Here is a 14,210-nt window from a genome sequence, read left to right on the forward strand (position 1 = left end):
AGTTAAGAATTTTCTTACAAATTATAATTTTTCAATATCACAATTATATACATTATTAAGATAATTTTTAATACTACAGTAGGACCTCGATAAGTTAAGTCCAAGGGAAACACAGAATATTTTAAGTTATAGAGGTTTTAAGTTGGTATACTATTGCTGATGTGTTATATTCCACATCATTGCAGAATCAGTTTAAAGTTGATGTTTTTATGGCTCCTACACAAACTATTGTATGTTTTAAACGCAAATTTTGCAAAACAAATCATTAAAAAACAATACATTATGACATCAATAATGAAAATGTAAACAACTGAACACAGTTGTTTCTAACGTTACTCTTAAATTCACATAGGAATTAGTATTTATTCAGTTGAATAAAAAAACAAGTGGACATTGTGGCTTACCATAGTTTACGTAGGAGCTATCGATGTATTTTACGTCTTTTTTTAAGCTCTTATTAGATAGCTAAATTGAGCAATACAGTTTATCAAGATTGACTAGTCCAATCATCTAATTTATATAACCAATATAATTAAATGCGCCTATGTAAAACGAATATATCACATACATATACTAAGATAAGAATAAAAATGTACTTACTTTTACTTTACACTATAGATCCCCCAAATAAACATGGCCGCCATATATGGAATTTGACTTCCTGTTTCCATTTATTATTAAAAATAGCGGTCTTAGGGTAGGGCGAGTTGGGGCGACCGACCAGGGCGGATGTAAAGTGCTTCGTAGAACCCCTTCATGCCATCACCCATCACGCCCAGGGCTAATGCTTAAACCGGCCCTGTTCATTTGGATTGGGATATAAATACCTTACAAAATATGATGATTATTCTCGTTGACTATTTTAGTCTATTTACAATAACATACAGCCTACATGTAGCTACAAACTGTTGATGTCTTCATCAAAGTTTGAGCTAAACTAACACTTATGTTTGTCATTTACATTTCAGTCTTCTCTGGCTGCTGCGACAACTGCACGTGTTGGGACTGGAAATTTAAAAAAAATTATAAAAACGACGGTCTTTAGTTAAGATATTATCATATCAATTAATACAGTTATTGAGCTGCGGAAAACCTTTAGTGTAAATTTAACATGTGATATGGGAATCACCAGCTAATTTTGGTCAATTGGTTTTTGAGATGTCTGTGTTTAAGGATTGTATACTAGTATTTTGAATTAAACAACTCTGGGTGTGGCAGAGACTGCAGTCTAAGTGTAAAAGAGGTTTATCATTCAAATGAATAAGGAATATTGAGTACTGACCGGTCGTTCCTGCTTGGCGCCGCGCCGCGTCAGTTCTCTGTGTAGTCGTTGTACTGGTATCTCCACTAGCAACGCGAGCGGTAGCGCCGCCGCGTAAGATATCGCCGCTACACCAAACCATTCAAATATCTAAGAAGTAAAACAAAAATTTTGACTGCACTGTTATGTTGTGGATTTCTTTTACTACATGCTAGGGGACGGTTTTCGTGACCAATAAAGGATTGTGTGAAGCAGTATATGCTCAAAAAGTGCTATATAATAAATAAATTAAAAAGCTACGTTATCACAGTGTAACATAGGTTATAATAATTATGCTTTTCATTTAACGCTCACGAAGTTTCGAGCGCCATTTGTATATTTATCAAACTCTTCAAGGAAGGAAAAGTGCTGTAGAAGTATTTTTCGACATACTATTTTAAAATAACTATACTCCCTCGCTCCACTTCGGGGACATAGGACAATAAGAAGAAATAGATTCTTATTCTATTACTATGAAGGAGTGTAACGTACAGCATTTTGTCTGTCAAGTTGTATAGGAGTGATTCTGGAGGCGAGCAGAGCCTTGTTGAGCGGCATGTGCAGCAGCAGCGCGCCGAACGACAGCCGCGCGCAGAACGCCCAGCCGCGCCCCGACAGCCACGTGCGCCACGGCGCTGCAATACACACGCTGTTATGCTATGATGGTACTTTATCGTAATATGATTAGAAAATTTTACATCTTGTTGATAGTCTGGAAGAACACAGACTAATGGGTCTTGTAGGAAATTTATCTGATGACAAAGCATGGGTTATCCGGCTCTTTAGCAACTGATGCTTCCTTAGTACCTGGTATATCACACTGAACCACACTGGTTTGATGATGGTATTAATTTGTTAATGAAATCGTGTAAATATTGAGATATATAGGGCCTGTCGCACCAAATTGTAAATTGACTCATAACAATGCAACTTGTAAAATATGTGTTGGAAATATCGGATTTTGTTCCCTTATCTGACAGTGACGTCATTTTTAAGCTATCTAAGCCTCTATCAGCCAGTGGTAGGACAGGCTCTAAAAGTTTTTAAATATATTTGTGGTTTGAAATATGGAAATAGTTGCTGAGTTCTTGAAAAATAAAAGAAGCACCGTTTTTCAATCGGAATACGGATTGAAACTGCCCATATTATGAAAATCTGTGGAATGTTCTAGATGTGAAAAACGTATATCATACATTTAACTCCGTTGATAGCACCGAGTAATGCCAGTATGACAAGGAGAGCGAACACTGGCCTCTCGAGTGCAGCTAGTGCCGCGGCTGCGGCGCGCGGCGGCGAGCCCGCTGGCACCAGCCGCGGGGACAGTGCCGCCCACCACAGCGCCAGCGGCGCCGCGCACACTGACACCCAGCGGAACATCTGCCAACAGATTCTTCTTACTAATATTATAAATGCGAAAGTTTATATCGATGAATGTTTGGTAGTGTTTGTAGACTAAACGGCTGAATGAATTTGGATGAAATTTGACATAGATGTAGAGAAGACAGTGTGGAAGAACACCAAGGCTGCTTTTGTTTTCTTAATCCTACGCGGAGAGTTTCGCGAGCAAAAGTTCGTCAGTTTCAAAGCTTTTAAATGTTTTACAAATACTTTGATGATAATTGTCAATAGCAATTGCTTCATCACATGGAAGTGTCAATCTAGACTTGATAAAAGAGAGAGTTGGGCCTCCAGCACCATACTCATCAGACTGTACGGAATTACTCCTACTTTACGTCTGTTAAGGCGTTACATGTTGAGGCCAACAGATGGCGTCGCGGCGTACCGCCGGCCGCGACGCCATCGATTTCGTCGCTGCTGTGACGGTGGCGGCAGGTGCCACTAGAGGGCGCTTCTGCGGGCGGCGAGGCGCGCCGCAGGGAGCGAGGGATCAATGCAGCGGGGAACAAGACGACGCACGCGATGAAGAAAGAACATTCGTCGACAACCATCGCCCTGACCACACGCGTCCATTCTTCGTGAAGTCAAGTCAGGGCCCGAACAACGTCTGTCTTATACGGTGGTGGTATTGCTGAGGCGAGCCGACCCATTCGTGCGAAGATGTTAAAGCGGGCTCTACCATTGTAAGTATAAGTTAACTTAAGTGAGTTCATTCGTATCACCTGACAGTTGTGCGGCTGCAGGCCGGCGCGCCGCAGCGCGTGGTGCGCGTGCGCCAGCAGCAAGCCGCACAGCGCGCCCGCCGCGTTGCCCAGCGGGGACTGGTACAGCATGTTGAAGGACGCGTCGCCATGGTACATCGCACGGACTGATCTAAATTAAAAATAAATATTCCATTTAATAAAATCACGGAGTTCTAACTATCTTACTTCTTTTTAATATTTAATAATGCAAAAGTTTAGATGGATGGATGTTTGTTAGAGTTTGTATCCTAAACGGCCGAACGAATTTCGATGAAATTTGGTATAGATGTAGAGGATAGTCTGGAAGAAGACATAGGCTACTTAATCTTGTTATTTTTGTTTTAAATTCCATGCGGAAAAGTCGCAGATGAAAGCTACTACTAATAAATCTTAAAAGATCGTGGGTTATTACTACTCTTAAAGATTGGAATCGTCCCCTCGTAATGTTCAGTATCTACATCTACTTAAGTGCTCTAATATTTTCTAATGGGGATGTTTCCTAATTTTTGGAATAGCCTTTATTTTGTAGATAAACCATGTATGAACACGAAAAAAAATAGTATAAAATATAATACTCATTATTTCAATAAAAAAACACGTAAATAAAAACAACTCTTTCATTTCCCCCCAAAACGTCCCATGACGTCACTTCTTTGCATACGAACCTCGCATCACGGCCTGTCACTGTCAATTTGAAAGAACCATTGATTGATAATACTCGTAAATCTTTGTTGTCTAAAGTTGTTTTTAGTAATGGAGATAAAAATGAAAAAACCAAAATGAACAGAAGGTGATACTTTTAACGTATTAATTACACTTGTTGCTTCTCGTGGAAGATTATGTTTGTGTGTAAACAGTGACTGCGTCCTACACCAGTGTGACCAGGTATAAATTAAATTGTACTATAAGCTACTCTTATGAATTTTGATATATTTTTCTTTTGTAATATTCATAAAATGTTTTGCTCATAACTTATGTCGTAATTATAAAAACACTCAATAATGGAGTCCTCATAATATAAAACACGCAAACTCAATTATTACAATCATTTAGAAAAAAATATAACTACAAAATGCACTGACATTCACTGAAGTTGGTCACACTGCCATGTTATATGCAAGAAAGTGACGTCATTGGTGTTTGAGATCGAGTAATGGAGGGTAAAAAATATTGCAGCGTTTTTAATTTATATTTAATTTGAGACAAACATTCAAGGTCTCTAAATGTTATTATAGGTTATAAAATGCTGTCTTTAAAATATTAAACATAACTTTATTTGGATTTGTAACATTAGGAAACATCCCCATTCAGTTAAACAGATAACAAGACTTAGACAAACAGCAATTTATTACAAAAATACGATATGTTTTCTTGTTAATGCATAACAACACTTCACAGATCATATGGGTTCACATTCGGTGGCGAACATATATGTAGTTCAAATTTCGCGTCCCGCTATACAGATTTAATCCGAGTGACAGGGCGAATTTTTATTCGCCCGCAAAAGAGGGTACATTTGAATTTTTTTTCTAGTTCAGTCGGGGTCGACTTCGGGCTGCGGAGAGAGATGTAGGCGGTAATAGTCATGTGCTGGCAGCCAGCAAGTCGGCTACAAGTGTGCGAGTTCGAAGTTTTATCGGAAGTGGTTGCAACATCGCGAAAGATACACCGGGCCTGTTACTTTAGCGAACGGGGTCACTTTGTATTTCGGTTTCGCGTTAGAAACAATAACTGTGATTACCAGTGCATCTGCCGGTGGAATCTCTGGTGCCTATAGACTTTGAACTAGACTTGATTGGATTGACATCGACAGACTAGATACCTGCAGGCGGCGAACGGTATCGAGTTGGTAAGTATCTCTTTATCATTCTTACTCCTTTGTTTACAATAATATGCCATAGAGTTTAGCAGTGGTATCGCACTGTAGGGCCGGCTCGTCCCCAGTAATACCACTACCACACATAAAACCTCCGTCAGTTAAAGTTAGGCAACGCATCTGCAATTGAGGATGTCTATGGGGAGCGGTCGCTTTCCAATTCGGTGGATTCAGGTGGCCGCTTACTCGTTTACCACTTCACGTTATAAAAAAAATGTTCGGTATACATGCAGTATTCTTGTCGATTAAATTAACATAAACTCACTCCGGTCTGTGCACTATAAATGTAGGCACGAGATGCCACACGTAGGCGAGGGCGAAGGTGCCGGCGGTGGCGGCGAGCAGCAGTGCGGCGAGCACCGCGGTGCTGCCGCGGCGGTTGCGGAGCAGCAGTGTTATGGCCAATGCTAACGCATACAGCTGTGTATCCGCCGCTAAATACCTATAAATGAATAAGGTCTTTTTTTATTTTATCCGCCATCTTTAAAATCACAGTGACAAAGCGACTGGAGTTTGTAATAAGATGTTAAGATCCTCGTATTATTAAATGAATATGTATTTATTGACACAAAAAACAAGTTACATAAAATGACTTATTCTAAAGAAAACATACAATCAGCCAGATTAGCATATGCAGGAGAAATTAAGCCGTTCCTGCGTTGATTGTATTGAGTAAGTCGCTTAGCGACTAAAATCGCCAGATTACAAGAATTTACATCGCTTTGTGTACCAAATGTTTTATTATGACTTACGTTTTACAACTTTTTCTTCGCATTTTAAAGAAGGGAATGCAATGGTTACTTCAATATTTCACAATTTTGTTGAATTGTAAAATGATTTGACAATTTATTTTCTTTAGTTTTATTATTTCTTATTACAGTGAGAGTCGACGGTAATTAGCATAATTAACATATAATTTAAATTCACACAAAATTATTCATCACGCCTTATAATATGAGTCAGAACCTCTTTTCTTTTTCTCTTCTTTAGGTAAACTTGACGAGGACTTATAATTTCTTATTGCGTTTACTCACCAAGTCTGTACAAGACACTTATCGTCGGGATATACGATGTTGTTGAGGTAAAGGAGGTGAGTCCACCACTTGTCCCTGCAGACGCGAGCCTCCGCGGCGACCAGCGGCGGCCACTGCGGCCCGCGCCCCAGCCGCTCCCACCAGCTCGCCGCGAACCACAACACCGCGAAGTAACTCGGACTTAGTCTTAGGAAAGTTACATTTTATAAACTTCCGTGAGAAATGATAGATACTAATATTATAAAAAGGATAGATTTGTATTTTTATATTTTTGTATGTATTGTCAACAACTCTTGGGGCGATTTCAATTCTTTCACCCTTAGAAAGGTACGTTATTGCTGAACGTGGGCTATATTTCTTTTTATTTAACGCGGACAAAGTCGCGAGCAACAGCTAGTTATAAATAAAGGATCATCACTTTCATCAGAGCGGATGGTGGTCAAGCGTTGGCTTAACAAACATAAAAAGGCCACACTCACGTATGGACAAAAATTAACCATAAAAAAAAACCTCGATGACTAGGGAGTACGGATTTAACAAGTAGGACCTACACCGGAAATACTATAATTTCTTAATTCGATTGTAGGAGAATATAATTTTAATCTTTTGAATAATAATTAAAAAGATAATATCAAAATAAACGCTACCTTATAATCCTATTAAACATAGTATGAAAGAAGGTGCGTATGGGTGGCAGATGAGATCGATCATGCAGCAGCTTATGAGCCAGCAGGAAGCTGGACATGATGAAGAAGATCTGCACCACCAGCGTGCTGTTCGTCATCAGCATCACGTCAGTGGTGCGACGAGTCTGTGAAAAGGTCACAAATAAAACCCTGATTACATTTTCAACTACAAATACGTTTGAATTTGAACCAAAGACATTTAGGAAATATAGAACTAGGCATAGAAAACAATTTTTTTTCACCGGTAATTTATCTGACAGGTAATATATCAGTTATCAAGTTTGTTTTTACAAAATTATAATAAGCTTTATTTTTTGTTACGAAATAAAGTGAATAATATTAACATTTGGTTTGGAACCTGACTCAAGTGAGCTATGCTTATTCTAAATATTGACTCTCTAACTCACCTGTTCTGAAAACCTGGTATCAGCGAGATAAGACAGCGTGGAAAGCCAGCAGACGTGTTCAATTATCACGCAAAACATACAGAAGACACGGAGACCATCAAATGCGCGGAGGTCGCAGTCTGCGGGCGCGGGCGGAGGCGCAGTTAGTGTCCGCCATGACTGACGCAACGACCAAGACAGTGCCCAGCCAGCGCCTAAAAGATAGCGGCTTTATAATATTACATCAAACAATAACTACAGGAAATCTTTCTATCAGGAGCGAAACTACAAATAATACAGATTAAAAAAGCAAAGTCCATACTAATTCACACAATCATCGTCTACGGTTGTCCTAATTAGGTGTGGTATAGAGAAATCAGTTTTAGCGCGGATATGCGTTTCCCAATCGGGGCCGGCGACGGTTATCTAACGTTGAGAGTTGCCGTCAACCAGATATCGTGCCAGATATTTAAAAAAAAATCCTTCGATTTATCACTGGCCATTATCGAACGTGATTTGAATTTGTTACTTTTTTTTGGAATCAACGTCGTCATTTTTAAACGTGCCAGATATTAAAAACAATTGATTTATCTGTGGTTATTATCGGAAACGAAATTTTGAATTTGGAATTGAGATTTTATTTACACTCTTCAGCGTCATTGCTTACCTTTTCTCGCGTCATCGGACAATGTAAAATCCAAGGTAGTACTGACTACCGCCAATGCGAGTACAGCTGCCAAAGCCGCTGCAAATCCCTTTTCGCTGACAGACAATGGACCCCCTGACTTTGAAGCACTAGTCTTGCAGTATTCTAGCTTATACAGTCGAGCACGGAGATTATATCCGCGTTGCATTGTTTCATTTACGCATGATGAAAACCTAAGATGTAATGAAAAAAACATATTAAAGATTTTATTACTCTTGTCGTAGAGTTAAGGAAACTGTCTTCGTCTTGTAGAGATTATGAGAATGATTCTAAGTATTTCTGCATTTACTTTCAAAGTCAAACATTTAAATGTAAATCTTTGTAAAAGTCACACTTAAGAAAGAACTTAAGAATACTTTAGGGACTTTTTATGTTATTAAGGAGCAGTATTATGTAATTCTTGTATTAAATCAAACATCTGAACATCACATGAGTGGCTGTACAGATCAATTTTGGACGTAAACGTATGGAAAATATGCCACAGTTGTGTGGTCTTTAATATACAATACCAGGCTTGCTGTTCATGGTGAGTTGGCGGGAATGACAGCGAAGGCGGGGCGTGCTCAGAGCAGCTTCGCTTCAAGCAGAGACCGCGGTGCAATCGCGTATGATTGAAATTGTCCACCCAATTCGCTGAATATCGCTGTAAAAATATACATTATCCCAAATCACGATAAAAGATTGTAAACAAATGTACTCCTAGAAGTCGAGTATCCTTAAATTTATCCGGTATCAGCATTTCTGTGAGTAAATAGTGCGGTGGTAGTAATAAAAATAAACCATTACTGCCTCTAACAGTCTTCTTTTAGTCTTATGCTTTTTAAAAGTCCGGCTACAATTAAATTAGCTTTGTATCAAAATTTAATTATAAAAACATACCATTGAATTTTGCAATCTTCGTGCGTGTTACATAATTGGGTATTAGGCGTGTCGTCCACAACGTCAGCTAAAGGTTGCTATATTTACGTAAAGCGTTACACGATATTATCTCACTACCGGACTGGGTCAACGATTTTGCAGCCTAGATAATTTTTTGACCGATTACCATATCTGATTGTTTGTGTTTAACTTAAATAGTTATTCCACTCATTTGTAAGAGCTAATAGGTAAGAGGTACGGATTTTCGATTACGGTGTCGAAAGTTCGAATCCCGCTATTTGATTATTGTAAACCATATCCTAGCACAAGCCTAGAGCTTAGTTGGAATGGTAAAAGAAATATTAGTATACTGCTTTCGCCCAACTCCGTCCATCAACATCCGTTAAGTTGTTTAGGCTACAAACTCTAACAAACAATAAATCTGGCCATCAAGAATTTTGCGACCCGATATTTAAAAAAAAACAAAATCGCATCACGTTGACTTCTTGACACAGAAACAGCGGTCATCGACCTCTCCCCACCAAACGCCCTAACTCCTTTCACTCTCGACAGTCCCTTATACGAAATCTAGGAAATATAGAATTACAAAATTAATTACGTTTGCCTAGTTTTTATATGAAATAACCTAGCAGAGAGATAAATAGTTGCAGTCGCTATGTGCAGCTTATAATTTTGTTAACAAATAGGAATAAAAACAACAATAAAAAATTAATTAACAGACACATGAATGGATCACCATTTACAAACGTCTTTAAGAAAAAGAACTACGTAGTAGGCATTCCAAGCAAGAGTATAATATGATTGAATTTGTATATTTTGTATATTTACAGCCTTACAAATAATGGTCGTCGATTCCATTAAACGCTTTTTAAGTCTGCAGTTTATTGTCTGTGTGTAAATTTTATGTCTAAAGAGCTTTTAATCTGTTTTTAAACGACTTCAAACGTAGGAGATTAAATTTCTTTTGTGTTTATATTTTTTATCGGTAGTTAGTTACATCGCGCTGCTCACTGACGCAATAGTTTATGCAACCAAGTTCTATGTTATGTTTATTTAATGGGCCTTGACTGTGAAAAGAGGACTTTTTAATTCATAAACTGTTACGAGCTGTTATTCATACCTTCGAGCAAATGTAAACGAAGTGTTTTAAATTCAATTACATTTTGTTTTATACTTGGGTGTTGTTTTGTAATATGTTCAATAACTTTTCCTTCAATTCCCTGTATTTCTTTTATTTTTAATTAAATGAAATGACGTCATTTCAGTGACAGATTCAGGAAGTATTAATTTATTTGTTACCGTTTACAGTCGTACACGAATTTTGAATTTTAATATAATGAGTGAAAGTTGCTATTCACCTGCATAGTTTGGAAGAGTTTGTTGTCATTATCAGCGGCCAGCTCGAAGCTCCCGAGGCAATAGACGTCTCCCGTTGCTAAGCAACCGTCATACTCATCCAGGTGGAAGAGATGTGGCATCTCATAGTACTGCTCGTCTGTGGATAAATAACTACATCAGTCAATTAAATTATTCCTTAAGGCGCGGTCTGCCTAAATCGCGCATCTTTGGAAGCTTAGAATAGGATTTTTAAAAAGATTTGATTCGTGATATTTTAGTATGTGTAACTTCAGTCCTTTAATTAAAGTCTCCATAACAGAATCACGATTGGACAAACATTTCTCGATAGATTTTTTTTTGAAAATGTGCCTAATTCTGTAAAAATCACCATATATCTGCAAAACTACAATGAAAGTAAAAAATTGAAGTGCTATACACGAGTACTTTATCTTCCGTTAACCCGAAGTTTTTTGCAATACGTTGATTAGTTAATTTTTAATTGAATTTAATTAAAATCTGCTTCCGACCCCATGAAGAGAAAACTTTTAATATTTGCTGGAAGACATCCATCGGCATAGAAAATAACAAGTACCAGTTATTTTGTAAAGAGTAAATAGAAACATATTTCTGTTATAACAGGTGATAAAAATTATATTTGTCACCTGTTTTAGTAATTCTGTTAAATTATTTTATATAATACCAATTTTAGTTATAAAACCATGATATACAATATATATACTTCAATGGATCTTGTTTATCTACAGTTTGCTCGCCAACGACCAATTGCCAGTACTTTAATTTATACTAAACTAATCAATGCAAAAAGGAAACGACTCAAATTAATCTATAGTGAAGTAAAGGTGGAAGGGAAAGTGAAGTGAAGGTTGAAAATTAAAAGTTCTTGCAGTGAGATTAATGGAATGCATAAGAGAGTCTTAAGTCACTTGCTTGCATAAGCAATATGTTTTACGTATTATTCTTTTTAAAATTATTTTGTCTTCATCCGACTGGCTTTTAAATGAAAATAAAATAAACATATTTTTATACATATACTAATAAAAAGACTTAAATAATAGTAAGACATACTTAAATAATAAAATTTATTTATGTATTATATTGTTATTGATTGTCACCTAACATGTTTGGTAAACTTGTTAAGCGGATTTCTAATTGAGGTGCAGTGTAAAACAGGAAAAAAAACACTACCATATTAATAATTTGTATTTAATTCTGTTACTAATAATATAATAATAAAAGAGTTTTATTTGTAAAAGAGTTAAAAGGATTTGACATATTTTTACCAATATTACAATTTTATTAAGATTTGTATGGGTTACTTCTGCTATGTTAAAGTAGCATTTTCTGTTCCTGGTAACATGCATCAGTGTTTGCATCTGGTTGTAAATTATTTCAAGGTCTTCCATTCTGAATGTAGTTTTTCATGGTGACTTCAGGCAACATACATTTACAATACAAATAGTGTCATCTTTTTAACAGTACATATGGCATCATCACCATAAGTTTATCTTGAGGTTCTGGAATATATAAAATAGAATTATTAACACACTTCTAATACTTTTCTCATGATCAAGGTTTTTATTTCTTTGATATAGATAACAAGTAGTAATGTATGTGACTAAGTATTGAAGTAAATAATGCATTTACTTATTGTAACATAGCTTAGTATAAAATGTTCGATAGTTACAAAGAAACTTACATGTTCCACAGTAAATACTTGTTTCTAGCAAAGTAACTTGTCACCAACAAAGAATATATCTTCGGTAAGTTCCTTTGATGCAGTTTCCAAAATGGTAAATCTTTTATCGTCAACACGAAATTAAATTTTGAAGAGAAGGTTGCACTTTTATCATATTATATTTTTGCCGCTTGTGGATGGTAAAGAACATTTAAGGTGTAAAATATGAATACAAAGTTCAAAAATGTAACTTATTCTGGTGTGGTAATACTTCCAACAGATGATTCAATGTGACCAGATGCAAATTGAATTAGCTACTCGAATAAGTTTTACTACGTTTAGTTTTATTCAAATCGATTCTACCATAATTCAAATATTTCTTACAGAAAAAATAAGAACCGACGAGACTCGACTCACGCGATTTAACAGAACGGTGCACCCCGCTCATTGTTTGCGCGCGCCTACTTCCCCCAAAAAGTCATTGAAAGAGCGCCTTAACTAGATGTTGATCGAGAATCGAGAATTCGTCCACGTGGAATTAGAAGATAGTAAAAATATGCCTGTTATTTAGTTTTTAATGCTGAAAGAATTGCTCAAATCGGCCCAGTAGTTTTTGTGTTACATCAATACATACAGAAGTGCAAATTTTTTCTCTTTATAATATTAGTATATACTAGTGAATTATTTTATTATCTGTGTTAAATGCAAACCCACAAATGTATATATAAATGTGATGAAATTAGTAGTTTACAGCATATCGTCAAGGCAGGGAGGGAAAGTTCCCCAAAATTTAAAAATGCAAAAAAGATGTAAAAACCGCGTGGAACGAAACATATTCATGGTAGCTGCCTCCGCAGTGTCAATGTACCGGTCTCTGATACAACACTGTTCTTCCAATCGATACTGTTTGAAGTTCAAACGGAAATCGAGAGATAATGGAAATATTTTATGCAATAAAAAAAATAATTAAATGATGATTTCCATGCCATAGATAAATAACCTATCTTATTAACTTATTAAAACTTTCGTGAGACATTATACTACATAAATTATAACACGGCTAAACTCACGTGATAACATTCGGTGTAGGCACCGACAGTTTCACTGACGGTCACTGACCGTCGCGACGCGATAGCGAGTATACCCGATTAATCACTCACCCTGAAGAAGGACCCCCAACGGCTTCGAAACTGTCTTTGCCTACACCGAATGTTATCACGTGAGTTTAGCCGTGTTATAATTTATGTAACCTATTTTATCTTACTAATGTTATAAATGCGAAAGTTTGTAGCCTAAACTGCTGAACGGATCTCGATGAAATTTGACACAGATTTAGAGGGTAGTCTGAAAGATCACATACGCTACTTACTTTGTTTATTTTATTCCACGCGGACAGATTCGTAAGCGTTTATTTCGCGGTTTTAATTTGTGGTTTATGCATTAATCTGTACTAATGTTATAAAGAGGAAAGATTTGGGTTTTTGGATTTTTGTATGTATTCGATTCACATGAAAACTCCTGGACCGATTTCTATAATTCTGCCACAGGTAATTTATATGTATATAACGTAAGCTTATATTTTTTTAATTCGACTTCGACAGCAATGAATTAAAAAAAATCTATGTTATTCACTACATTACCGTCAAAGTCCCAACAAAATCTGTATAGCTGTGTATTACCCGGTACAAACGCTTTGCGAACAGACAGACAAACATGTAAAAATTGGAGTTTTTGTTTCGTCCACTACCCAGAGATAGTCCCATTTTGTTAATGCACGGATGTGTATTTTGCTAAAACAATCAGCTTACGAAAATTTACATTGTAGGGCCGGGATACTTACACTTTTTCAAAGGTATTATTCTAGATGCGATTTGGCATATTGACCTAGATCTTCAATAAGCTACCATTATGGCATTATTTAGGCAAACATACGCATTCAGTAGAAAGTGTATTACATAACGCACGAGGTGCCCTGGATATGCCGGCTACGATCTGTCTGATTAAAATCTTCGGCCGCTTATGCAACATGTTTCATTATTAACATATTTTTGACCTCTTTTGTTTAAAAATGCATTGTAAAAATACACTAAAAACAAAACAAAATATTCTCAAAAAAACAGTACACTAAAAAGTAACGAAATAATTACTTGAAAATAGTAAACCTACCT

General features: G+C 36.6%; 1 protein-coding gene across 1 annotated transcript in view; it reads right to left on the bottom strand.

Moving 5' to 3' along the window:
* Positions 1-953: 953 nt before the first annotated feature.
* LOC106108443 (nose resistant to fluoxetine protein 6-like) overlaps positions 954-14,210 on the bottom strand; it is a 16,370-nt gene continuing 3,113 nt past the window's right edge. Inside the window, exons 2-13 of the mRNA XM_013289611.1 lie at positions 10,367-10,503; positions 8,639-8,772; positions 8,091-8,302; positions 7,445-7,638; positions 6,999-7,162; positions 6,352-6,537; positions 5,583-5,759; positions 3,421-3,571; positions 2,494-2,677; positions 1,793-1,935; positions 1,283-1,411; positions 954-1,005 (exon numbers count right to left, since the gene is read on the bottom strand). Coding sequence (XP_013145065.1) covers positions 958-1,005; positions 1,283-1,411; positions 1,793-1,935; positions 2,494-2,677; positions 3,421-3,571; positions 5,583-5,759; positions 6,352-6,537; positions 6,999-7,162; positions 7,445-7,638; positions 8,091-8,302; positions 8,639-8,772; positions 10,367-10,503 — 1,859 coding nt within the window. The 3' untranslated portion in view covers positions 954-957. The remainder of the gene's footprint in view (positions 1,006-1,282; positions 1,412-1,792; positions 1,936-2,493; positions 2,678-3,420; positions 3,572-5,582; positions 5,760-6,351; positions 6,538-6,998; positions 7,163-7,444; positions 7,639-8,090; positions 8,303-8,638; positions 8,773-10,366; positions 10,504-14,210) is intronic.

Source organism: Papilio polytes, unplaced genomic scaffold (genome assembly GCF_000836215.1).
Source record: "Papilio polytes unplaced genomic scaffold, Ppol_1.0 DF824269.1, whole genome shotgun sequence".
Taxonomy (NCBI): Eukaryota; Metazoa; Arthropoda; class Insecta; order Lepidoptera; family Papilionidae; genus Papilio; species Papilio polytes.